At 43.4% G+C, this 24,534-nt stretch overlaps 1 protein-coding gene across 9 annotated transcripts in view; it reads left to right on the forward strand.

The window, feature by feature from the left end:
* The window catches only part of FRMD3 (FERM domain containing 3), a 345,639-nt gene that overhangs the window by 230,229 nt on the left and 90,876 nt on the right, over positions 1 to 24,534 (forward strand). For all 9 annotated transcript variants that reach the window (XM_067041279.1, XM_067041281.1, XM_067041274.1 and 6 more), the window contains 5 exons: positions 744 to 867; positions 15,319 to 15,406; positions 16,959 to 17,047; positions 20,092 to 20,155; positions 21,189 to 21,277. In XM_067041279.1, coding sequence (XP_066897380.1) covers positions 744 to 867; positions 15,319 to 15,406; positions 16,959 to 17,047; positions 20,092 to 20,155; positions 21,189 to 21,277 — 454 coding nt within the window. The remainder of the gene's footprint in view (positions 1 to 743; positions 868 to 15,318; positions 15,407 to 16,958; positions 17,048 to 20,091; positions 20,156 to 21,188; positions 21,278 to 24,534) is intronic.

Below are 24,534 nucleotides of genomic sequence, written 5' to 3' on the forward strand. Positions count from 1 at the left end.
TATTTCCTCTTCATTTGTTTGGTCTGGTGGGTTTTTACTTTGCTCCTTCATCTGCTATGTTTTTCTCTGTCTTCTCTTGCTTAACTTACTGTGCTTGGGGTCTCCTTTTCACAGGCTGCAAGTTCGTAGTTCCTGTTGTTTTTGGTGTGTGCCCCCAGTGGGTAAGGTTGGTTCAGTGGGCTGTGCAGGCTTCCTGGTGGAGGGGACTAGTGCCTGTGTTCTGGTGGATGCAGCTGGATCTTGTCTTTCTGGTGGGCAGGACCATGTCTGGTGGTGTGTTTTGGGGTGTCTGTGAACTTAATATGATTTTAGACAGCCTCTCTGCTAATGGGTGGGGTTGTGTTCCTGTATTGCTAGTTGTTTGGCATGGGGTGTCCAGCACTGGAGCTTGCTGGTCCTGAGTGGAGCTGGGACTTAGTGTTGAGATGGAGATCTCTGGGAGAGTTCTTGCTGATTGATGTTACGTGGGGCTGGGACGTCTCTGGCGGGCCACTGTCCTGAACTTGGCTCTCCCACCTCAGAGACTCAGGCCTGATACCCGGCCAGAGCACGAAGACCCTGTTAGCCACACAGCCAGAGCAAACCAAACGTTTATCTTTCTGGCTTGACAGAAGTTGCTGTATTGCTGCTAGTGTTCAAAAGTCTTCTGAAGAGACAGGGGTGGGCTGTGGTTCAGTGCAGGGACAAGGACACCGCTCTTGTTGTTTTTAACCTTTCTTTTTCTCTATTTTTCCTGGTTACAGCTGAGCTTGGTGACTACGATCCTGACGAGCATCCTGAGAATTACATCAGTGAGTTTGAGATTTTCCCCAAGCAGTCACAGAAGCTGGAAAGAAAAATAGTGGAAATTCATAAAAATGAACTCAGGTAATAGGGGTAGACATTTGTAGAAATGATAGAGGTGAGAAAGTGTTCTTATTGCAGGGAATGTGGAAATCGTGTTGTGAAGAATATTTGTAATGTATGGGTAGACTCTTTCAGGTGGCAGGTCAGTATTTCTGGGCACTGTCAAGGTCCTCCATCAGTGACAATCTCAGTAATGTGGGGTCCCCTGTGTGGCTGTTTATGAACCATCAGCAGTTATTAGAGCCATATATTTTCTTCTGGGTTTTAACAACCCTGAGTTTCTGAACATGAAATCTAGGATAAATAAGTAATCCTTTCTATTTTGAATTTTGCATTGCCTCTTCCCCTCCTGTGGCCATTGCTGAAAGCTTTGACTCCAAGTAGACTAGAATCCATTGACAAAGCTTCCTTTGCTGAGCTGCTTTCAAGATGACAGATTCAGCATCTGCTTCTCTTTTCCTTGTCTGTGATGCTCCAGGATGATTGATAACTACAGAGGAGTAGGAGTTCACTGTGGACCAGACACTGTTCTCAGTAGTTGTGCATATTGACTCATTTAATCTTCACAACAACTTAGGAGATAGGTGACATGGTTGTTCCCATTTTACAGATGAGGGAACTGAGGCACAGAGTGATTAAGCATTTTACCCAGGATCACACAGCTAGCAAGTGACAGAGGCTGGATTTGAATCCAGGCAGCCTGACTCTAGAGTCTGTGCCCTGGAGCATTGTGATGCTTCTGTTCTGCATAGGCTACCAGGAAGGAAATGAAGCATGAATAGGAATCATCACCAATTTGGAATCTAGGTAACTCAGGTATTCTAATCTGTAACTAGAATATAGATCCCTGCAAATCACAGAAAATTCATTTTGATAGTCATAGCATGCCTGGGCTGTGCTATGATAAGTATGGATGAAGAACTGTGCGTGCTGAGATGCTCCCATTTTCTGAGCTTCTGGTAATTATAAAAAAAAAACAACCCATAGTGTCACTGGATTATGAATCCTGGAACAAATAACTGTCCCCTTGAGAGGGAGTGCTGAGATCCCTGCTTTATGCAGGCACTCCCCCTGCTGGTAATTCTGAGAAGAGTGTACATGTGGGCATTAAAGATGGCAGCATAGTTCAGCTTTAAAAAGATGACCTTTGTCCTTAAGAGGTAAAGATGATTAGACATCAGAAATTGTACAGATTTCAGAAAGCAACATACCATCTCTATGGGTAATTTTAGGGTATTGTCTCCCAATGAAAGTTTTGTTGAAAATATGACAGTCTACCCACTCTTTTTACAATTTGGGAACAAGCATGCTAGAGGTAAAAGTAAAGTTCCAGTGCTTCAGTTGAGGGCTTGTGGACCAGCAGTGTCTGAGCAGCACAGGGTGAGACCCTCAGGATGAAGCAGTCACATCCACTGTGCAGATTGGTAGGGGAAGGGGATTGAACGGTCTGCTGTGACCAGAATTTGCAGGGTCTCAAATGCTCAGAACATGTGATAATAAACATTTTTTTAATATATAAATTTATTTATTTATTCGTTTATTTGATTTTTGGTTGCATTGGGTCTTTGTTTCTGTGCTCCGGCTTTCTCTAGTTGTGGCGAGAGGGGGCTACTCTTTGTTGCGGTGCAGGGGCTTCTCATTGCGGTGAATTCTCTTGTTGCGGAGCACAGGCTCTAGGTGTGCAGGCTTCAGTAGCTGTGGCACATGGGCTTCAGTAGTTGCAGCTTGCGGGCTCTAGAGCACAGGCTCAGTAGTTGTGGTGCACAGGCTTAGTTGCTCCGCGGCATGTGGGATCCTCCCGGACCAGGGCTTGAACCCGTGTCCCCTGCATTGGCAGGTGGATTCTTAACCACTGCACCACCAGAGAATCCCGATAATAAACATTTATTGAGCCCTTACTGGATGCCAAACACTGTGCTAAGAGCCTTACATGCATCGCCCCACTCAGTCCTGCCAAACTCTACGAGGTTGGTGCTATTGTTATACCCTGTGTGAGGTGAAGAAAGCACAGCCTGGAGTGGCTGAAGGACTTGCACTGTTAGTAGCAGAGTCAGGACTTGAACCTTGCTCTTACCTGACACTCATACCCATGCTCTTATCCCCTGTGCTGAGCAGCCATAAGGCAATCTGGTAGTCACATTGATGTTCCACAGTGATCATGATGGTGATGGCCCAGAGGGTGGAGACTGTGGCAGGAGGATCAGTTAGAGCTGTCATCCAGGCAAGACATGCTGGGGACCTGAACAAGAATTGGAGTAGAGAAAACTGAAAGAAGAGGATTTCAAGAGACGTTGCAGGAAGACTTGAAAGAAGAGGATTTCAAGAGACATTGCAGGAAGACGTGGTGACCCACTGGATTTCATGGGCAAATGAGTGGATCCAAGAACATTCCAGATTGTTTTTTATAATAAGAAAGCTGTAAATTGGACCTTGTGCCAGCATCTGAATTTGTTGACAACCCTGAAAGTAGTCTTCATGCATCTAGAGAATAGACAGGGTCAACAGTCAGCTATGGTTTGTAGACCTTGGAAGTAAACTCCACGGCTTGGCCAAAGCTGCTTTCCTGTGGCCCAACACATTTGTAACACTCAGAAAGCCCTTGTGAAGAAGTCAAAGTTGTATGTCTGGAGGATGAAACAGCCAGATATCCTGTGATATTGAAAAGAGACATTCAGAGGGTATTTTCCTTTGTGTTTTTGCTCCTTTTTTTCCTTAAGTAGTCATGTGTTTCCTTCTGCAACAATGCAGCAAAGAGAGAGTTCAGGTTTGGATGGAACGATAAGAAGAGCAGGCAAGCTGACAATGCAGAAGAGAAGGGGCTTTTCTATCAATAGAATTGGTTGGAAACCTGCTACAGAGACTGAGGTTGCCCTGGGGGATCAGCGAGCCCTTTGCACACAGGTCATGAAAGTACCGATCTTCTTGTGTGGGAACTGGACCTCTGGTTGGATTGCTCTGCAAACCTGACAGTTCCAGGAAGGAGTCATAGATGGAAGAGACCCATATGAGGCTGCACCAAGGTGTTACCATCTTACTCTCCAAGGTTATCTCAGGACTCATGACCCTCCCACACAGCAAAGGGATAATGCGTGATCAATAATCTGTTGTTATGGAAACTTCCTGAATGGTTTCCAGTTGGCCTTTGTTGGGGTTTGAGCCCGCTCCCGCCCACCCCCAAATAACAACCTCTTGCTCCCTACCCGGTTTCTGACGCAGTCAAGAAGAAAACAAAGGAGATGCCAATAGAGACACTCAGACATTAGCAGAAATGACCGTGATTTGCCTGATAAACAGGATTAGTTCTGTGGGTTCACAATCTTCTCCAGCCTTTTTACTTGATTAGAATCCTTCTTCTCCTGTGCTCTCTGTGGAAGGTACTAAAGCTGTGATTCTTGGGAGAAAATGAATCAGGGCGGAAGAACTTTCCTCCTTAGGAGGATACACAGTGCTTGAAGGTGGACCCAAGACGGATTGATAGACAGGCATTAATAAGGGAGTTCTTTAGGGGAAAGAGAGAGAGAGAGGGAGAGGGAGAGAGACTCTGGAATTTTGAGGTGCTTGAAAATATAAGGCCAAGGTTTTAGTAAGAGTTTGCATGGACTAAGTGCTTAGTTAGACTCCTTTAAATGTTGAAGAGATTTGTGAGTGAAGATTGAAGTTCGTGGCTAGGTCAGCTTTGCTTCTTCAGATGTGCCACATCATTGACTGACAGGGAGAAGAAGACATAGTTTTGCAAATATAATATCATAGTTATTGATCATCTCTGTACCAGTCAAGGTAACTAGATTTTCCTGAGGAAACAACTCCAAAAGCTCACAAGAAAGGTTTGTTTGTTCATTTATTTATTTACTTCTTGCTCTGCTGTATACTCACCAGAGCTCAGCTGGGGGCTGGGCTAGTCATTGTCACTGAGTCAGTCACAAACTTGAGTTTGCCAGGAAAAAGAGAGCTGTGAAAGGTCCTGCTTCAGCTTGGAAAGTGATACATATCACTTCTGCTTTACCACTGTGGCCAGAACTAGCCACATGGTCCCACCCAACAGCAAGGAAGTGCAGTTCTATCAGGTGTCCAGAAGGTGCAGACTGGAAGCAGCTGGCAAACAGCTCTTAATGGCCTTCAATTGACTAATAGTTTTTGTTTTAATAGACTTTATTTCTTAGAAGAGTTTTAGGTTCACACCAGAATTGAGTGGAAGGTATACAGATTTCCCCTATATTCTCTGCTCCAACACATGTACAGCCTTCCCCATATCATCATCCATCCCCCACCAGAGTGGAACATTTATTATAATTGATGAACCTACATTGATACCTTAGGATTTTCTCTTGATGTTGTATATTCTATGGGTTTAGACAGTAGTATAATGACGTATGTCCACCATTATAGTATCATACAGAATACTTTCACTGCCCTAAACACCTTCTGTGCTCTGCCTTATTCATCCCTCCCTCCTCCCTAACCCCTGGCAATTGCTGACCTGTTAACTGTCTCCATAGTTTTGCCTTTTTCAGAATCTCATATAGTTGGGACCATACAGTATGTAGCCTTTTCAAATTAGCTTTTTTCACTAAGCAATATGCATTTAAGATTCCTGCTTATCTTTTATTGATAGCTCATTTCTTCATATTGCTGAATAATATATTCCGTTGTATGTACCACAGTTTATTTATCCATTTACCTACCGAAGGACATATGGTTGCTTTCAAGTCTTGGCAATTATGAATAAAATTGGTATAATCGTCCATGGACAGGCTTTTGTGTGGACATAAATTTTCATCTCCTTTGGGTTAATATCAAGGAGCATCATTGCTGGATTATATGGTAAGAGCATATTCAATTTTGTAAGAAACTGCCAAACTGTCTTCCCAACTGGTTGTACCACTTTGCATTCCCACCAGCAATGAATGAGAGTTCCTGTTGTTCCACATCTTTACCAGCATTTGGTGTTTTCAGTGTTCTGGATTCTGGCCATTCCAATAGGTATATAGCTAATAGAATTTTATTTAGAAAGATTTTATAAAGGCACCTTTGGGCCTCTTAATAACCTGTGAACTGGAGAATGTAGATATGTATCAATATGATTCACATTTTTGAATACATGTCTATGCTAAAACTCACTGAGGCTGAATAATTCTTTTAGATCAGGTGTAGTTAATAAATTTGTTTGGCTTTCTGGGCCGTATGGTCTCTATTGCAGCCACTCAGCTCTGCCTTTGTAGAGTGACATAGACAATACATAAATGAGTGGGCTGTGATTCACAAAAACTTTATTGACAAAACAGGTGGTGGACTGGATTTGATTCATGGGTTCTAGTTTGCTGACCTTTGTTTTAAACATCTAGTAGGGCAGGTCTAGAATCAATTTCTGCTTCACTATCCTGACTCTACAGATCACTTTAAGACAAAAGATCCATACTTGTTTTTAAAACTATGTATAAGAAATAATCTCATAATTTATAGATTTTATTTGAGTTTGGTATGCAGAGATGAGATCCTAGCAATGGGACTGCTTAGAAATAGGTTATTCCTCCTTCTAGAGCCCTCTGGTGTCTGGAGGAAGCCATTGCAACAATCCCTGGGGACGTGCCAGTTATTTTTGACTTTTGGTTTCTGTTTTCCACAGCTTTAATCATGACCATGTGGGTTAAGAGGGAATACCCATACCATTAGTCCTGGGGAGTCCTCAGAGGGGGTTGAAGATCAAGAATAAGATTGATTTCACTATCAGGAACCGTGATAGGTTTCTCTGGAGGTTTTCCTGGAATTTCTACTCAGCTAGTTCATCAGGTTTCTCATTAGAAGCAAAGACCTTTGGATTAGCTTCAGTAACAGGTCATCGGCTTTTAAATATTCAGAAACCTCAATTGGCAGTGAAGCGGTTTGATGAAGTATATTCCTTGCCCTTAAAGAGCAGAAAAATTATCGGATTAGCCACCCCCATAATGATCTAATGCAGTGAGGTTTGTGCTGGAAGTAATAATGACACTGAGTGTATTTTAAACAGAGTCAGTATCTCTTTTTATTTCTCAAAGCTCACAATCTCTGTAAATCATGTGCCATGGCTTCCTGGCAAGGATTTATAGTTTCAAAAATGTCTAGCTTTCTAGGACTTCCCTGGTGGTTCAGAGGTTAAGAATCCTCCTGCCAGTGCAGGGGACACAGGTTCAACCCTGGCCCGGAAGATCCCACATGCCGCAGAGCAACTGAGCCCACGAGCCACAATTACTAAGCCTTCACACCTAGAGCCTGTGCTCCACAACAAGAGAAGCCACCACAATGAGAGGCCCACTCACCGCAACTAGAGAAAGCCTGTGTGCAGCAGTGAAGCCCCAACGCTGCCAAAAATAAATTAATAAAAACAAATTAATTAATTAAAAAAATAACAGTCCTTGGACTATACTCTCACCCAGATGTATGTTCTCTGGCCAAATAATAGTTTTGGAAAATGGAATCAGCTCCCATAAAGTTCTAGCTTTACTTGCAGCTGGGGGATTTGGTAACATGCCTGTCACCCACATGACAGCAGCAGCACTCTTTAAAAGAATCATTTGTTCTCTGAGTCGCCATCATCCCTGCTCAGTCAATTCACCTCAGTCCTCCACTGGATTGTTTGAAACCACCTTCTTTTACCAATAAGGAAATAGAGGCCTGAGAAATGAACTTATTGAAGGCTACACAGTTGTGAAGCAATAGAACTTGACCTGAAACCTAAGTGTTCCTGTAAAGCACTCTGATGTCTTTCTAAGTGGCTCTTCTATGTGTCTTGCCCCTGTCCCAGAGCATCACCATATGTCTCCCCCATATCATGGCAGTCACCCAAATTTGTAGTGTTCTCTCTAATGCTCTACACAGATGCAGTCCCTAATGTTCCCCCAAGGAGCTTAGGAGAGATAATGTCCCTAAGTAAAGAATTGGAAGTGACAGACTAGGGACTCTCACTTCCAGTGAGGATGTGGAGAGCACGAGAGAGGGATCTCCCCCTAACACCAAGACAGCACCAACAAGCTAGATAAACTACAAAGTCATGTTTTTAAAACCCATCTGAGAGCTGAGGATGCAAAGAAACCTAAAGGTACTAAAATCCAGAATGCCCTTCCTGGGACAGCAGAGACCTCCTGTTGCTTTTACCTCTGGTGGTGGTGGGAGGAGGAGGAATATGCCAGAGGTGGGGGGCAAGGGCAAGGGGCAAGCCAAACCTTTAACAAGCATTTAGTGAACACGAGTGGGCTGACCTGACTGATTGGGAGCCCAAAGACTCCAGCTACAGAGTGAGTTGCACTTTCCTACCACCATTGGACCCCAGGCCTTCACTGAGTGAAGAGGGGCAGTATGCCAACGTCAGGGCAGAAGAGCTGAGTGAAACCCCTTGGAGGCACTGCAGACCTTCAGCCAGGGCAGGACATCCCTTGCCAAGGGCGGGGGACATGACCACAGGAAGGAAAACGATCATCTGAGGTGCAGAGAGCCGTGGGTGGGACTGGAGAGCAGAGGAGATTTCCTGCAACTCAGAAAGTTGGCAGCCAAGCCATAAAGCATGGAGAACTCTCCAGAGTCTCGGGGATGCTAAGATCCCAAGCCCTGCTGAAAGGCAAGTTCTGAGCACACTTTCAACCTTTGGAACCAGTGGTAAACAAACTCTAAAGTTGCAACCAAGTTGCAGCAAAACCTAAGCTAACTCAAATTGAGAATTCTACTTTGCGGTAGCAGACCATTCTATTGGTCTTTTACCTAAGCGTTTAATTCTGGAGCTCACAGACCCAAATGGTTCAGGTGGAGCCAAATCTACCCCTTTCCCTGTCCAGCTGTTCTCCAAGCAGCCCAAGTCATTGCTGTCAGGACCCACACCTCACTCCACAATTAACGTCCACTAATAATTTGCATTCATTCTTGGGATGCTGTACTTTTTTGTACTCTGTGTAATGGTATGCTAAAGGAGGATCAGTAAGAGAGAGAGTGTTTCTCTTGGCAAAAAAAGTTTTCAAGACAGGCAGAAGGGAGATGCATAGCTAAGTACATAATAACTTGACCTCATCTAGTTTATTAGAAAAGTATATCTTTAGAGAATTGTTAGTTCTTGAAAAAGAATTCAACCAAACACTGGTCTTTATCTCTAAATGACTCATTAGAGACACTATGAATCTTAGCAGAACAATTCCTGGTGCCAGATTTAAAGGATAGAAAATCGTTATTTTCCATTACCAAACAGAGTTTTGGCCAGAAACAAATGTCCAGTGGGAGATTTGAAAGAAAAACAAATTTCTATTTAATTGATCTTAATGTCTTCCTGAAAACCTGACTATTAAGTGATTTCCTCCTCAGTGAGTCAGGGGGACTCAGGAGTATCTTAGTGCTATCAGGGTCTCTACCTTTTCTCCATTGGTTTTGAACCCTTTTCCTTCTCTGAACAAATGTAGCTTTTCTCTGTGTTTGAATTTTTAGATTAAGTCTTTGAAATGCTTAGGCATTGGAGATCTGAGTCAAACCCAATGCAAATGATACCAATTCGAGGACTTTTATTTTGAAGAGAGGTCTTTGCTCTACTGTAAATATCTTGGCATGCTTCCTGGCACTTCCAATCAAAGTCATATTTCTGATTTCAGTCACGTGCAGGGCTAAGAAGGGAACAAATGCTATTCTGAGGGCGAGGAGAGAGCATGCTCTGTGCCAGGCACTAGTCTAATGGCTTTACATCTGTTAACTGCTTATTCTTTACACCAAATCTTGGAGATAGGTACTATTTTTAATCTTCATTGTATGGAATCAAACAGACACAGCTTCAGTTGTTTTCTAGTCCTGTGTTCAGTTCCTAAATCAGGGTTCAGCAAACTTTTCCTATCCTAGGCCATTTAGTAAATATCTTAGGCTTTGCACAACATATGGTCTCTGTCACAACCTCTCATTTTTGCCATCGTAGCATGACAGTGTCCACAGATGGTACCCAAACAAATGGGTGTGTCTTTGTTCCAATAAAACTTTATTTATGGAGACTGAAATTTGAATGTCATGTAATTGTCACAGGGCATGAATTATTATTCTTTAATTGTTTCAAGCCATTTAAAAATGGAAAAAACATTTCTAGCTCCAGGGCTGTACAAAACCAGGTGGTGATCTGGATTTAGCCCACAGACTCTAGTCTGGGGATCTCTGACCTAGATTAAAAGAAGGTGTCACTGCTCTCTAATCAGATCTAAATATCTGTCATCTGGGATGGAGTGCCTCAACACTGATAACATGAAATGTTTAGAATTTGAAAAATGCTTTCTAGAAAAACCAGTAGAAACCATGTCATTTGGAAATGCTCAGCCTGGCATCCAGGAGAGTAGGCACGTGGCCCTGGACCATATCATGTTGGTCGTGATGGTAGCGCGGGTCCCGAGAAGCCCTTTGGAATCAGGCTTCCTTGGGTTTGCATTCACTCCTCCACCTAATACTTGAGTAACCTTGAGCAAGTTACTTTTCCTCTATGAGTGTCAAAATCCTCATCTATAAAATGAACATAAGAATTCCTCCTTGATGAATATTAAGTGAAAAATATATATATACTGCTTCACAATATAAACAGTTATATATTGCTCAGAACAGGAGAGTTTGGTAAAAGGTTGCTCTGCATGGATATCTCTTATATTCCTGACTATTCTGTTTAGTTCAATGGTGCTTTTAGATTGCATAATACTTCACCCAATAATTCTTTTACTAAAAAGGCAGGAATTGTTTCTCTTTTAATCATTGTAAATATATAATATATAAAAGAGTATATTCAATATATGTATAATTTAAAGAGTAGTTGAAAAACCACCCATGACACCCTAACTCTGCTTATGAATTAGAACATCACCAGATGATCTCAAGTCTCCTAACCTGACCCTTTCAGATTACCTCCCTCCCTTCTCTATGCTATTCTGAATTTTAGGTTATTCATTCTCTTATTTTGCTTTTATAAATGTACTCCATACATCAACAAGTAATGTATGCTTAGTTTTTTCCTACTTTTGACTTTCATACAAATGGAATCATACTCTATTTGTGTATCTCACTTTCCTCCTACCAACATGATGTTTTTGAGGTTCTTCACATTGATCCATACAGCCATAGGTCTTCATTTTTGCTTCTGTGTAATTAATTTTCTATCATATGAACATGTCACATTTTATGTATCCATTCTCCTGTTGACATTGGGGTTGTTTCTAGGTTTTTGCTATTACAAAGTTACTGTGGCTTCTTGAATACTTCTCATAGGGGTGTCTGTAAAAGAGTCCCTAAGTGTAGGTACAAACCTAGGTGTAGAAACCAGGTACAAGCTTGTGCCATAGAGTTTGCACAAGTTCAGCTTTTCTAGGAAATTGTGGCTTATTTGCTGAAGGGGTTGCTCCATTCACACCAATAATTTATGAGGGTTCCCAGTGCTTCACAGCCTTTTTTCTTTCTTTTCCTTTTTTCTTAAACTCTTAAAAATGGAAGCATAACACAAATTCAGAAAAGCCAGCAAAACATAGATGTCAAGCTCAATGAATTATTACAAAGCGAGTATGTACGTAACCACCACCCAGGTCAAAGTGAGAATTTGTGACACCTCAGAAGCCCCTGTTATGCCCCTTCCCAATATTTATCTTCTCCCTTCCCCCCACCAAAGGTAATCACATCTCTGACTTTAAATACTTTAGTTTTGTTTTGCTCATTTAAAAAAGCCATATAAATGGAATTCATTCAATGTGTATTCATTTATATCTGGCCTGTTTTGTTCAGTTTTATTTTTGTAATAGTCACCCATCTTGTTGTGTGTGGCTTGAATTCATTTATTTTCACAGCTGTATAGCGTTCCATTGTATATCCATTCTACTGTTAGTAGACATTTGTTTCCTATTTTTTGCTATTACAATGGCACTACTGTGAAAATTCTATGTATTTCTTGATGCAGCAGGCACTCATCCCTGTTGTATGTATAACTATGAATGGAATTGCTGTGTTATAGGGTAAACATGTTTAACTTCAGTAGATAACATCAGTTTTCCAGATAGTTCTACTAAATTTGTCTGCTACCAACAGTATATGAGAGTTGCTTTTGCTGCACATGCTCATGAGTGCTTGGTATTTTTTTTAAATTTTGGCTGTCAGATGGATGTGTAAGTGACTTCTTAGAGTTTTTCATTTTCCTGATCTTAGAGAGGTTAAGCACATTGTCATGTGGTTGTTGGCTATTTGGATATGTTATTTGTGAAGTGTCTATTCAAGTCTTTTGCCATGTTTCCTTCTGAGTTATCCTTTTTTTTTTTTTTCCGATACGCAGGCCTCTCACTGTTGTGGCCTCTCCCGTTGCGGAGCACAGGCTCCAGACATGCAGGCCAAGCGGCCATGGCTTACGGGCCCAGCTGCTCTGCGGCATGTGGGATCTTCCCGGACCGGGGCACGAACCCATGTCCCCTGCATTGGCAGGCGGACTCTCAACCACTGCGCCACCAGGGAAGCCCTGAGTTATCTTTAAAAATTATTTTATTGTTGTTTATTGATTTATTGGAGGTTTTCAAAAAAATATTCTACATAGGAGTCCTTTTTTGACTGTACATGTTGCCAAAATCTTTTCCCAGACAGGGACTTACCTTTTCACTCCTGGATGATAGCTCCTGATGAACAGAGGTCTTTGAGCTTAATGGTGTGTCCTCTGGAGCTGTGTAGCACTGCACCCTGCTGCCATCTGGGGTTGAGTGTTTGCAATTAGATGCTCATCAGATTTACAAAGGACAGGGAAGTGGTGAGAAAGAGACCACCTAGGCAAGCAAAAAGTCCTGACTTTCCAATATGAACTTCCAAACTACAGCCTTTCAAAATTAACTTGTTCCCAGACTGAATGGCAAAGAAGGGTGTGCTGTAAAACCAACGTCGAATTTCAAGAATAAACAGTCTGTAGCTGTTTCGACAAAGAGGTTGACGGTTTGCCACAAAGGGGAACGGCCAGCTCTCTAGAGGCAGAGCGAGGGCCTTGCATGTGAAGCGGCAGGATTATCCTGGAACAGAGCTGATGGCCTGTGGCGTGGGAGGTGCTGGGCTGCTTTAGCTCTAGTCCTGCTTCTCTTTGGCCTCAATCTGGGTCATTAGGCTGAAGTTTTGCCTTGAGGGCCACCAGAGTGGGGTACTGCTTAGCAACATGCTGGACAGCTCAGCTTTGTGCTCTGTCCCTGGCCAGGGGGGTGAGGGAGTGTATGAACGAGTGAGTGAGAGAGGAAAGAGAGAGTGTGTATGTGGGGGCAAGAAGCCCCCAATATTCAGATTCAATAATTATCTTTATTTGCTAGTGAAAGGTAAGCTTTTACTTCAGGAACTTACGAGAGAACTATGAAGGGAGAAATACCTGTGTGTATTGCAAAAACTTGCAGAAAGTCCCCTTTCCCTTCCCCATCAAAATACCTGGTGATTTTCTTGAATCTCTTGTTCCTTTATCAAAAAGAGAAACAATTATAATGACTACGGCTTCAAAAAAAGAAAAAAAGAAATGGTCAAAGAAAGATAGGATTTATTAGATTGAAAGGGTCATAAAGTGCTGATCGGGGTGAATAAATAAGGAGGCTCCCTTTATGTATGTCCCAGTGAAACTTCAGAACATCAAAACTAAAGAGGAAATTCGGACAGGCTTTAGAAAGACTTTGCTTTCCTAAAGAAGGTGTTTGAGGTAATCCCTCAGGAATATATTGTGTAAAGGATGGATTTAAAAATTACCTCTTCTGTTAAAAGAAAAAGGTAGCATATGTGGCTCCCTTCCCTTCCCTCTCCAAATCCCTGTGCATAATAGAAAAGGTATTAGAAAGCAGATGCAAGAAAGAATACCATCTTTGGATCAGAAGTCCTGCAGTATCTCTGGAAGATAGGAAATAGAAGGAAGGAATCCAGGTCAAAGACATATAGAATAGGAATGGTTCTGGGTGCTTCAGGCAACAGATAACAGGGCAGCCATCATGGTGGTTGGGCAATTGCATCTGGAACAGTTGGGCAGCTTATGCTGCCTTAGATTTAAAAGATTTAAAAGAATGAAACAAAGGTTAAAGAGACATGGAGGATAGACCTAGGAGTTTCCAAATCCATTTGCTAGGGTGTCTCAAAGGAGAGAAGAGAGAGAGTGGTTGAGGTGAGGAAGAGGCCGGGAAGGGAAGAAAAGAATCAAAGAAATGGTCAGAAATGAGTTGTTCGATTACAAGGGTCCCCACAGTGCTGATCTTGATGAATAAATAAAGATGCTGGGCTTCCCTGGTGGCGCAGTGGTTGAGAATCCGATGCAGGGGACACGGGTTTGTGCCCCGGTTCAGGAAGATCCCACATGCCGCAGAGCGGCTGGGCCCGTGAGCCATGGCCGCTGAGCCTGCGCATCCGGAGCCTGTGCTCTGCAACGGGAGAGGCCACAACAGTGAGAGGCCCGCGTACCACAAAATAAATAAATAAATAAATAAATAAATAATAAAGATGCTCCTTAGACATCTCAGAGTGAACATTCAGGGTAAAGAGAAGATCTTGAAAGGCTTTACAGAGAAGGAAGATGGGATACTGTTTTCATTAGAGGCATGAGGACTCTTCGCTGTCTTGAGTGGGTGGGGAGGGAATCCATCTTTGAGGAGAGGCTTGGGTGGAAATAGAGTTAATATTGCAATATAGTTTTACATTGTGAACATAAAACTGCATTCTTATTGTTAGCAAACTCTTCTTGGTTGTTCACGTTACATATTATCCTTGGAGATTGGTTCGGATTCTCTAAGATACATGTGAGATATTGTTAGTCAAAGCAGAGGCTTTGAAATGCTGCACAATCCTGGTTTGGAAGATAGCCCTGAAAGGGCTTCATAGCCATCTGTATTTGCAGCCCCCTTTTTCTGCCTGGGGCCAAAACCTTGTTTACCACCCTGGAGGACACAGCTAGGACTAGAAGTGGCTGAGATTTCCTTTCAAAATCCAGGGCTTTAGTTCATATTAAGATTGAATTTGCGAGGGCCTGCTTATCGGTAACTTGATAACCTTTATTAACTGTCCAGGTCACTGGAGTCCTCACAGTACGTGTGGGTTTATAATGGAACAGTTAGCCCTGGAACATGGGCTCAGATTTCTTAGCAGAGGGCTCCTCGTGGGGAGGAATAATGACCAGTCTTACTATTTATGGGATTTCTCTCTTTATTTAGTTAAGAATAGCACATTTTGGGACTTCCCTGGTGGCGCAGTGGTTGAGAGTCCGCCTGCCGATGCAGGGGACACGGGTTCGTGCCCTGGTCCGTGGGGATCCCACGTGCCGCGGAGCGGCTGGGCCCGTGAGCCATGGCCACTGAGCCTGCGCGTCCGGAGCCTGTGCTCTGCAACTGGAGAGGCCACAGCGGTGAGAGGGCCGCATACCGCCAAAGAAAAAAAAAAAAAAAAAGAATAGCACATTTTATTGAATGAAAGAACTCCATGTTTCTATTATTTTTCATATTAACTCCCTAAACTTCTCTTGTGTGATTTTAGAGGCCAGAGCCCACCAGTTGCTGAATTTAACTTACTCCTGAAAGCTCACACTTTGGAAACCTATGGGGTGGATCCCCACCCATGCAAGGTAATGCCCCTCACTGCAGGTCGACATATAATGATTGTTTTGCCCAGAAAAGAGTTAATTGGTATGCAAGTCTGGAGGATCCCTTCTAGGACATTTCCACAGCCTGACCCATCACCCCTAATCATAAGGGGCAACAGTGGGCTGCAGTCACATGTTTGGGTAGTAGATTTTCTCTATTGGCCTCTTCTAATTGCTTGCTAATTCATTCATCCATCAAGTGGATGGGTTTACTCCTGAGAAGTTATAGGATCCTAACAGGTTTATTTTCAAAGGCCATTGCCAGCAAGAATGCAGTCTTTAAAAATGGATAAGTGGAAGGAAAAAAGAAAGATTTAAAATTCACATTAGGAGTATGTATTTGTTTTTCTTTTTTCCTTTTTCTCAAATTAATACTTGACAGCATTTCTCTCAAGTGGGAAACCCAGACCACCTGTGTCAGAATCACCTGGGCCCCACCCCAGGGCCACTGAATCAGAGTCACTGGGGGTGCAGCTGGGGAATCTGCCTTTTAGACAAGCTCCCAAGGTGAGGCTCAAGAACATGTTTTCCAGAAATGTTTTATGAAAACAGTGTTCTTTCCATATCCTAAACTATACATCAGTCAGACTCTAACCTGAATTCTAAACTAAGCGTTTATATCAGCCAGGCTCTTAAAGGTATGTTTTTGAGTCATACTAGAACATTTTTTTACCCAGATGGGACCAGCTAATAGTATTTTGTGAAGTCCTCGTGCTAGAGATGTAGCTCAGGCTGCTTATTAGAAGGACCTGGGAAGCTTCATAAATTCCTGTTGCCCAGTGCCATCAGGATCTGTGAGGGTGCAGCCCGGGCAGAGGACCAGTGGGGCCTGCTTACAGTGGCATGTGCATCTTCTGGCTCTGCCCGCACAGTTATTTTAGAATATTTGCCAGATGTCTCTTCCTGCGAATGGTATAAATCAGATTATTCCATTTAGTGAATTAGATTTTATCCACAAATTTGAGCCTCTCTGTCTGTTTTATTTATTACTTGGAGACTGACTTGGTTTTTGTTGTTGTTGTTCCTTTGCCTTCCCTTGTCAATGCTTAGTTTTCCTGGTGGAGGCTGGAATCAAAGCAGGCGTTTCCAGACATGTCTTTATATTTACATTGCCAGAAATCCTGTGTGGGATTGAGTCCAGTTAGATTAGACACTCAGGGATTTGGTTTCAGGGCTAATGAAAACCAAGAACAGTTTGCCCACATTGTAGGGCAGATCTGAGAACTCAGGCAGCCCCAGAACACACTTGGAAGTAGACTAGTGGTTTGGGACTAATCTGTATTTTCCCAGGAGGTTCCTGATGAGGCAGAAGGTCCATTCCTCAAACGGAAAAGCTATACATTCCTGGCCCTCGCCCAAATTTTAGGCGTACTACGGTTGGAAGTCCCATTTCAGAAGCTTAGTTTTATTTCTGCAATCATTGTAATTAACCTGAAATTAACCCAGGGTGAGGATGAATGAGCATATCATTTATCCTTTATTTTATATTCCTTAATCCAAATATGTTTTTATTTATTTATTTATTTATTTTCAGGATTCAACAGGCACAACAACATTTTTAGGATTCACTGCTGCAGGCTTTGTGGTATTTCAGGGAAATAAGAGAATCCATTTGATAAAATGGTGAGTAGTGAGTACTTCTTTGGAAAAAATTGTTTAATCTTATTTTTTTTTATTAATCTCGTTTTTCTTTCCAAGGCTTTGACTTTTTGCTTGGAAATGTCAGGTAGAATGTCTAGGATCCATTTCTCTGCCCTGGAACTTCTTATAAAGAGATTATTCATCTAAAAATGGAACCCAATCTCAGTTGTCTTAGACCTCAGAAGACCTGGGGTGTGTCCTGGGCTCGGGTGATTCTGCCTTCGAAGAAAAGGTGTCCAGGATTCCTGGTGAGGAAACACTGGCCAGAGGGGTGACCACGGGCTGGGTCAGGGCAGGATAAATGTGCAAGTTCCCTCGAATAACTCAGGACACCCTCTCTTCCACTCACTTCTTCTTTCCATTCTCTTCTGTTGAATCCTCACTTTAGACTCCCCCTTTGTAATCCAGTGTATCAGTGACGATGCTTTTGGCTCAAAGGAACAGGAATGTCTGCTCACAGTGGCTTACAAATGAGAGGACTGATTATCTCAAACAGCAAAAGTTCCAGGGGTCGGGCAGCCCCATGGCTCTTTAACTTAACTGCCTGACAACACCGTGAAGGACTTGGACCCCTCCATTCTCTTCTCTGCCATCCCAGGGTGTTGGGTTTTACCCCCAGGCTTGTGCTCATAAAATGGCCATGCGTGCAACTCTGGCACTTAACATCTTCACACAGCAACACTCCCTGAAGGAGAGCAGCCCCTTCCACGTGTCTCATATTAAAACAAGGATAACTTTTTCAAAAGCTCTGTAGGAGACTTCCCATGTATCTAATTGGGCAGGATAGGGTCATATGCACCTCCTTAAACTAATCCTTCCAAGAAGAAGAATTCCATGATGAGGTTGGTCAAATCAAGGTCCATCCTTTGGGGGCTGGCAAGAGCATCATCTGCATGAACAGTTGATCTAGAGGAAGAATAAAGTCTGGGTTGTGTCCGGAAGGACATGGGAGGATGGACCGGCAGTGCCCACTATGTCCAGTCAAGGAACAAAGTAGCTTTAGTAAAGAGTGAAGAAGGCTGAACATTTTATATGTGTTGGAATATTGTAAGGGCTTAGTCTTGTTCATAGCTTCAGCTTGATTTGGTTCCCTCCCTGATGGTCCCTGACAGATTTGTCACCCAGTGTCTCACTGAGTGGTGGGCTCACTCTTTTGGCCTAAGCCCTTGGGTCTGAAGTTCTTTATGGGCCAGTGGGCATCCATCCTCAGTCCTGGGTTTGAAATGCTCTTTTGCACTTACTTGAACCTCTGTTTCATGGTTCTGTTAGCTTCAGGATTTCTTTCAGCACTCTTGATCAAGTCCCCCCAACCACTGCTTCTTGGCACTCTCCTCGTAGCACCTGCCTTCCCTTCAACCCTTCTCTACTAGATTAGCATCAATCAGCTCATGTCTACTTTTCTCCCTACACCTTCTGCTCTTTTTTATTATCAGCCCTCTCTTTCTAAGAATGCTAATTTATCTAAGTATCTTCTCTTCCCACTCTATCACTGCCTTCATTCATGTCATACTTTCAGTTCCCATCTGTGTCCACTTATTCTCTTCCTCCACAGTTATCATTCTCAAATTCTCATGTGCCTCTAATATATCACTTAACTCTCTGTGTCTCAATGTACTCATCCATAAAATGGGCATGAGTTATATCCGACTGCTTTATAGGAAAGAAAGGAGATGGGGGAGAAGCAGGTAAAATAGTGTGTGTGTGAGTGATTTGATTTGTGAACAAGGATGTTTTATGAATGTATAACATGGTGGAGTTACCAGTTTTCTTCCCTGTATTTTCAGTACCTGTAAAGAAGCTCCAGTGTTAACCACACTTCAGTCCATTCCAGAATAGGTTCCCTAGCGATTTCTGCTGACTTTGGGGAGCCTGGGCAATATGGGCAGGGACTTCCCCATCCTCTCCTAGGACTATAAAAGGCTTGAGGATACTGAAGGGTGTTTGATTCTCAGGTACTAATCAACTTTGGAGTAGCTGGGTTAGAACCTGACATGTCTCATGTGCAGATTAATTGCAAGTCTCTCCCGTTCAGGGCTTTAGTTTCTTCTTGGGTACACTGAAGAGTTGAGATGGACAATCGCCAGACCATTTGTTTCTGGATTCTACATCTTGGTGTTCCTGGTGGGGTGCTGATGTCATCCCCATCCCTTCCAGCCACGGCTTAGGCACATATTTGTAACAGCCATGTACATGTTACTAAAATAAATTTTCTTCCCACGTTAAACCTAGTTTTGTTTTGTTTTTGACATCCATTGAGCTTTGTCACTCTTGCAAATCCTCTCCACAGCTTAATATGACCTCACAATTCCTTTTCCCCCAGGAAAAGCACAGGGGCACATATCACTGTCCTAGGAATTAGATCAAAAGAATAAAAGTAGAATTCCCTCCTCTCTTTACACGTGTCTCCTCACCAAGGAGGTGACCTTAGGTCTACATTTCAGTCAGATTTTAACTGAGCAGCTCCTTAAGATGAAGCCTCATGTCTTTTGACTACAGTTCATCAAGTTGTCCTTAACAATTTTGAGCATCTCAGTATCTAATTCAATGATTCATTTATCAACAGGGAGAGCAGAAATGAAAATTTTGCATTGTGGTGTGCATTTCTTGGAGATGGATGTGAAAGGTTACAGATACTGTGAATCCATATAGTTTCATTAACCGAATATGAAATAACTACATTCTTCCTATCTCGCAAAATGCGCTGAGCAATTAACATTGGTCTGGTCATTAATGTTCATGAAACCCCTAGAGCTCCTTGGAGGAAAGGTGCAGCTTAACAGTAAAAAAAAAAATGGAATAAATAATTCTGAGCTGCCTACGGAGCCTCTCTCGGGAAGAAAATTGCTGTATCATTCACTTGGGGGCTCTTCGCTGCTCATTAGACCTTCAGCCATGATAAGATAATGTCTCATTTCATTGCAGTCTGCTTGGCATTTGTGAGTCAGGCGGATTCCTATGGGAAAGCCAGGTACCTTGGTTAGCTGCTACTTTTTTTCTTCTCACCCAAAGAGATTTTCTTTTCTTAGGCCGGATGTCTGCAAATTGAAGTTTGAAGGGAAGACATTTTATGTGATTGGCACCCAGAAGGAGGTCAGAAACTGTTTTTCTAGCTGTCTATTGTTGTGTGTGCAGGTGTGTGTGTGCAGGTGTGTATGTGCAGGAGAAAGAGTCAAGTGTAAAATGTGCCTTTAGTCATGTAGCCCCCAGAAGACCACGATGTTAAAGTTTGTGATGATACTGGAAGTTTGGAGTTAAATAAACACCGGCTTTGCACATTTAAGAATAAATTCTTGGGCTTCCCTGGTGGCGCAGTGGTTGAGAATCCGCCTGCCGATGCAGGAGACACGGGTTCGTGCCCTGGTCCGGGAAGATCCCACATGCCGCGGAGCAACTAAGCCCGTGAGCCATGGCCGCTAGGCCTGCACGTCCAGAGCCTGTGCTCCGCAATGGGAGAGGCCACAACAGTGAGAGGCCCGCATACCGCAAAAAAAAAAAAAAACGAATAAATTCTTGAGCAATGCTGTCCATATACCCCTGTGTAAAAATTAGACTGTGATAGACTTGAGAAATAGAAAATTGAACTTCCCCCTACCTCTGTAATTTGCCAGAATGATGAAACAAATGAATAATACTTAAAGATAGCTATCAGCCAGTGCTGGTTAGAGTTTTATAAACAGTCTGTAAGTCCAGGGAATCTTAAAATGTTGGTTGGCTTCATCATTCGGGAGGAAGCCATTACCGAAACTTAGAGCCTCAGAGCTAGGTCTGGAAGTTTCTGGATTTTCTTGACCCTAGTTTTTGGTTTAAGCACTAGATATTCAAGAATGGCAAATAAGTTTTTAAACTCATCCAACTCTGATTGAGAGTTAGGCAGTGCTTGGAGTGTTGAGAAGGATTGTGAAGCTGTTCTTTATCAGAAACAGGGCCTGGATGGGTTAGTAATATCTGCAAAGGGTGAGCGAGGGGGGGAATACCATTTCAGGAACACTTCTAAGAACACAGTAATGCATCAGATCTGTTTGGTAAGTGGCAGGATGCAAATAGGTAAATTCTTGAAGGAAAAACATGAAAAACGTACACTGTGTTTAACATGCCCTTTCTTGTTTTGTTATTTTTTTATTAGAAAAAAGCCATGTTGGCATTCCATACTTCAACACCAGCTGCCTGCAAACATCTTTGGAAGTGTGGGGTGGAGAACCAGGCCTTTTATAAGTAAGTAGCTTTTATTCATTTAATCATAGGTTTTAAAAGTACCCCTGGAACCCTTTATGTTTTGCAAACAACTGCATATTCATTTCTTTTAATATAGTCCTTTTTAGTATATTTAAGTGAATTATAAATTTGGTGCATTGTTCAGGGTGACTCCCAATCACTGTTGGCCTGATCAAGTCCAGAACTTTATTTTATGTTGGGTGTTTTCCATAGAATTGCTGTGGGCTTTTTTCTTTTTTTTCTTTTGATATTGCTATTTCCATCTAGCCTGTCATAGGATCTTTTTTCGGTTCGTGTCTCCTCAGAAGCAGACCTTGAGAAGAGTTTTGTGCAAGTAGTTTCTTTGGGATGTGATTACTGAACATACCAATAGGGGAGTGAAGGAGGGAGAAATAAGCAATTTAGGACACGTTATTGAGCAGTCACTACCGTGAGCAGCTGGGCTCAGCTCTGCTGGGGAACTCTGGCCGACTGTAGAACAGGCCTCAAAGTTCTCCCACTGACCAGCAAGGAGGTTGGGCTGTTTATCTACTGATTCCCCATTCATTTTGGCCTAGAGACACTTACGAGGGCAGAGTTAATACTCTACTCTGAGCATGGGTTGAATGTGCTCTCAACACTAGAAAAAGAAACCTTGGGCAGGGAGTCACTCATGTTCATAGTAAGAAGGCTTCAGTATATAGAGATGAGAGCCAAAGGTTTGTGGGTGGAATGCCATCAGAGTCTAGGATTGTAGAAAGTCCGTGCTGGACAGGACTTCAGAAACCATCCATAAAGCTCTCAGCTTTCAAAAGAGGTTAAAATTTAGGATTTTTCCCTGAGTTCTAGCTTCTCCTCTTTGAGACACTTGCTGACTGGAAGAACAGTGGTGATGGATGCAGTCAGGAACCTAGCCAGCCCCGCCTGGGGTATCAGCACCGCTCACCCCTGGAGCTCATCCAGGCGGCTTTTGCTCTATTTCCCGACCCCCTCCCCACCGAAATACTGTCTCTTTAGACTTACCTGAAAATGCTGAATCTCTGAATGTCCTGGGCTTTGGCTGACAAGGACCATCAAGAGAGTGAAGGTTGGAACAGTGTTTTTCAAACCCCTTTTCAGCCACAGAACTCTTTCCCTTAAACAGAAAGTGTAGGCAAAGCCTAATATGTAAAAAAGATAAAAATAGAGAAGCTGTGTTGTTGGTGGGGACCAGAGTTGGGATTGGGGACTGGAGACCCTTCACTCATTGCTCACTGCTCCCCAGGAGGTTGGGTGACCAGTTGTGTGATTTTTCCCGGGACTTTCCCAGGTTTAGAATGAGAGTCCAGTGTCCCAGGAAACCCCTACATCCTGGGCAAATCCTGTCAGGAGCATGAGATGATTCACAAAATGCTGTGCTTCTTGGAAGGATGATACGTATCAATGAGACCTCAAAGCATCTGTGGGTCCCCTGCAGTGTTTGAGAACTGGTAAACAAAGAACACCTGATGGCCTCTGAAAAATCATCATGTCTAGACCTCTCCATCCACATGAGAGTGGAGAAAAGGAACGGCAGACAGTCTGGTGCTCTTAGTCTTCACTTGGAGCCTGCACATTTTTTTTGCTTTTAATCATTTAAAAAATTTAGCTAATACTCATATACCATAAAATTAACCCTTTAAAGTATACATTCAGTGGTTTTTAGTATAATTCACCAAGTTTTGCGTCCATCACCACTATCTAATTACTTAGGACACTGAGTAGTTTTTTTTTTGCACACATATTGTTTTATCACGTGTGAGCAAGTCAGTTGGTATATGGAGCCAAATAAAGGTAAAAACAGAATTGAAGGGCTTCCCTGGTGGCGCAGTGGTTGAGAGTCTGCCTGCCGATGCAGGGGATACGGGTTCGTGCCCCGGTCCGGGAAGATCCCACGTGCCGTGGAGTGGCTGGGCCCATGAGCCATGGCCGCTGAGCCTGCGCGTCCAGAGCCTGTGCTCTGCAACGGGAGAGGCCACAACAGTGAGAGGCCCGCGTACCGCAAAAAAACAAAAACAAAAACAAAAAAAAACACCCAGAATTGAAAAGAGGGGGAAGAAGGGGAAAAAAAAACCCCACAATCGAAGGAATCTGTTTTGGACATTTTGGGATACACTCATTATCTGGCAGCTAACAAAGTGGTCTGATAATTCTGTCATTGAATGGGTCAACTAGGCATATCAAAGAAACCACTTCCAGTCATCTGTAGATGCTTCAGAAGAGCCAGGGAGTGTAGCTGTGAGCACAGGTGGCACCCCATAGAGTTGGCTGAGTCCTTGCATCAACCCCTCTGCTTTGGTTGGTTGGGACAGGCTACCCCATCTCTCCCATTAGGACTTCTGTACTGATCTGAGTTTTGCCCAAGCCTTGTGTTCCTCCCTTGTCCCATAACCATCCCTGTTCCTTAGGAGAGAGGAAAGATATAGCTCGTCCTGACCCAGCTGTGTGACCTTGGACCAGTGGCCGGCCTCAGCCTTCTCGTATGTAGAATGGAGCGAACGGGGACTCAGGCATGGTTTGCTTGCATCACTGTGGCCTAGTGTTAAGGACTGTGGGCCTCAGAAGCCAACAGGCTTGGGTTTGGATCTTGACTCTGTCGCTTACTAGCCATGTGGCCTGGAACGAAACACTGAGCACTTTGAGCCTCATCTTTATTTTTCATCTGTAACATGTGATTGGCAACCCCTGCCCTGCAGTGTTTCGTTCTGCCAGGCACATTGACCATCAATAAGTGGCAGCTGCTGCTGTGACTATGACAACTACCCCCTCCACTAACGGTGGAAGTCTTTTGAGTGCCAGTTGGTTGCTGAGCCCAGTCGCTTCTGAAGGGCTCTGATTCTGTGAAGCTCAGGAGTGGGCTCCTGTTCCCTCTCCGGCTCCATCCCTTTCCCAGGCAGTGGTTTTGGCCCTGCTTCCGGCTGACCGGCACTGTGCCTTCACGGTTTCGGCTGGCAGAGCAAGGGCCCTGATCTCGTTTTCTGGGTTGGGGGTGGTTTGCCCCCTCCTTTACACTTCACCTGCCATGAGAACAGGGAGGCCCAGTGGCCAAGAATTCCCTAGTGTGCTTTTAACATATGACTATGGTGCTACTTGTCAGCTGGCCCGGGGCCACTGATCAGGTTTGAAAGCCCTGACTCTTGAGATTTGCTGCCTGGGAACAGAGCCCAGAAGCAGAAACTCTGATTCTCCCTCCTGCTCCAACCCCCAGAGGATCCCCAACACAGACTTAGATAGTCACCATCTCAGAGCTCCCTCTGTGC

This window comes from Kogia breviceps, chromosome 8 (assembly GCF_026419965.1).
Source record: "Kogia breviceps isolate mKogBre1 chromosome 8, mKogBre1 haplotype 1, whole genome shotgun sequence".
Lineage (NCBI taxonomy): Eukaryota > Metazoa > Chordata > Mammalia > Artiodactyla > Physeteridae > Kogia > Kogia breviceps.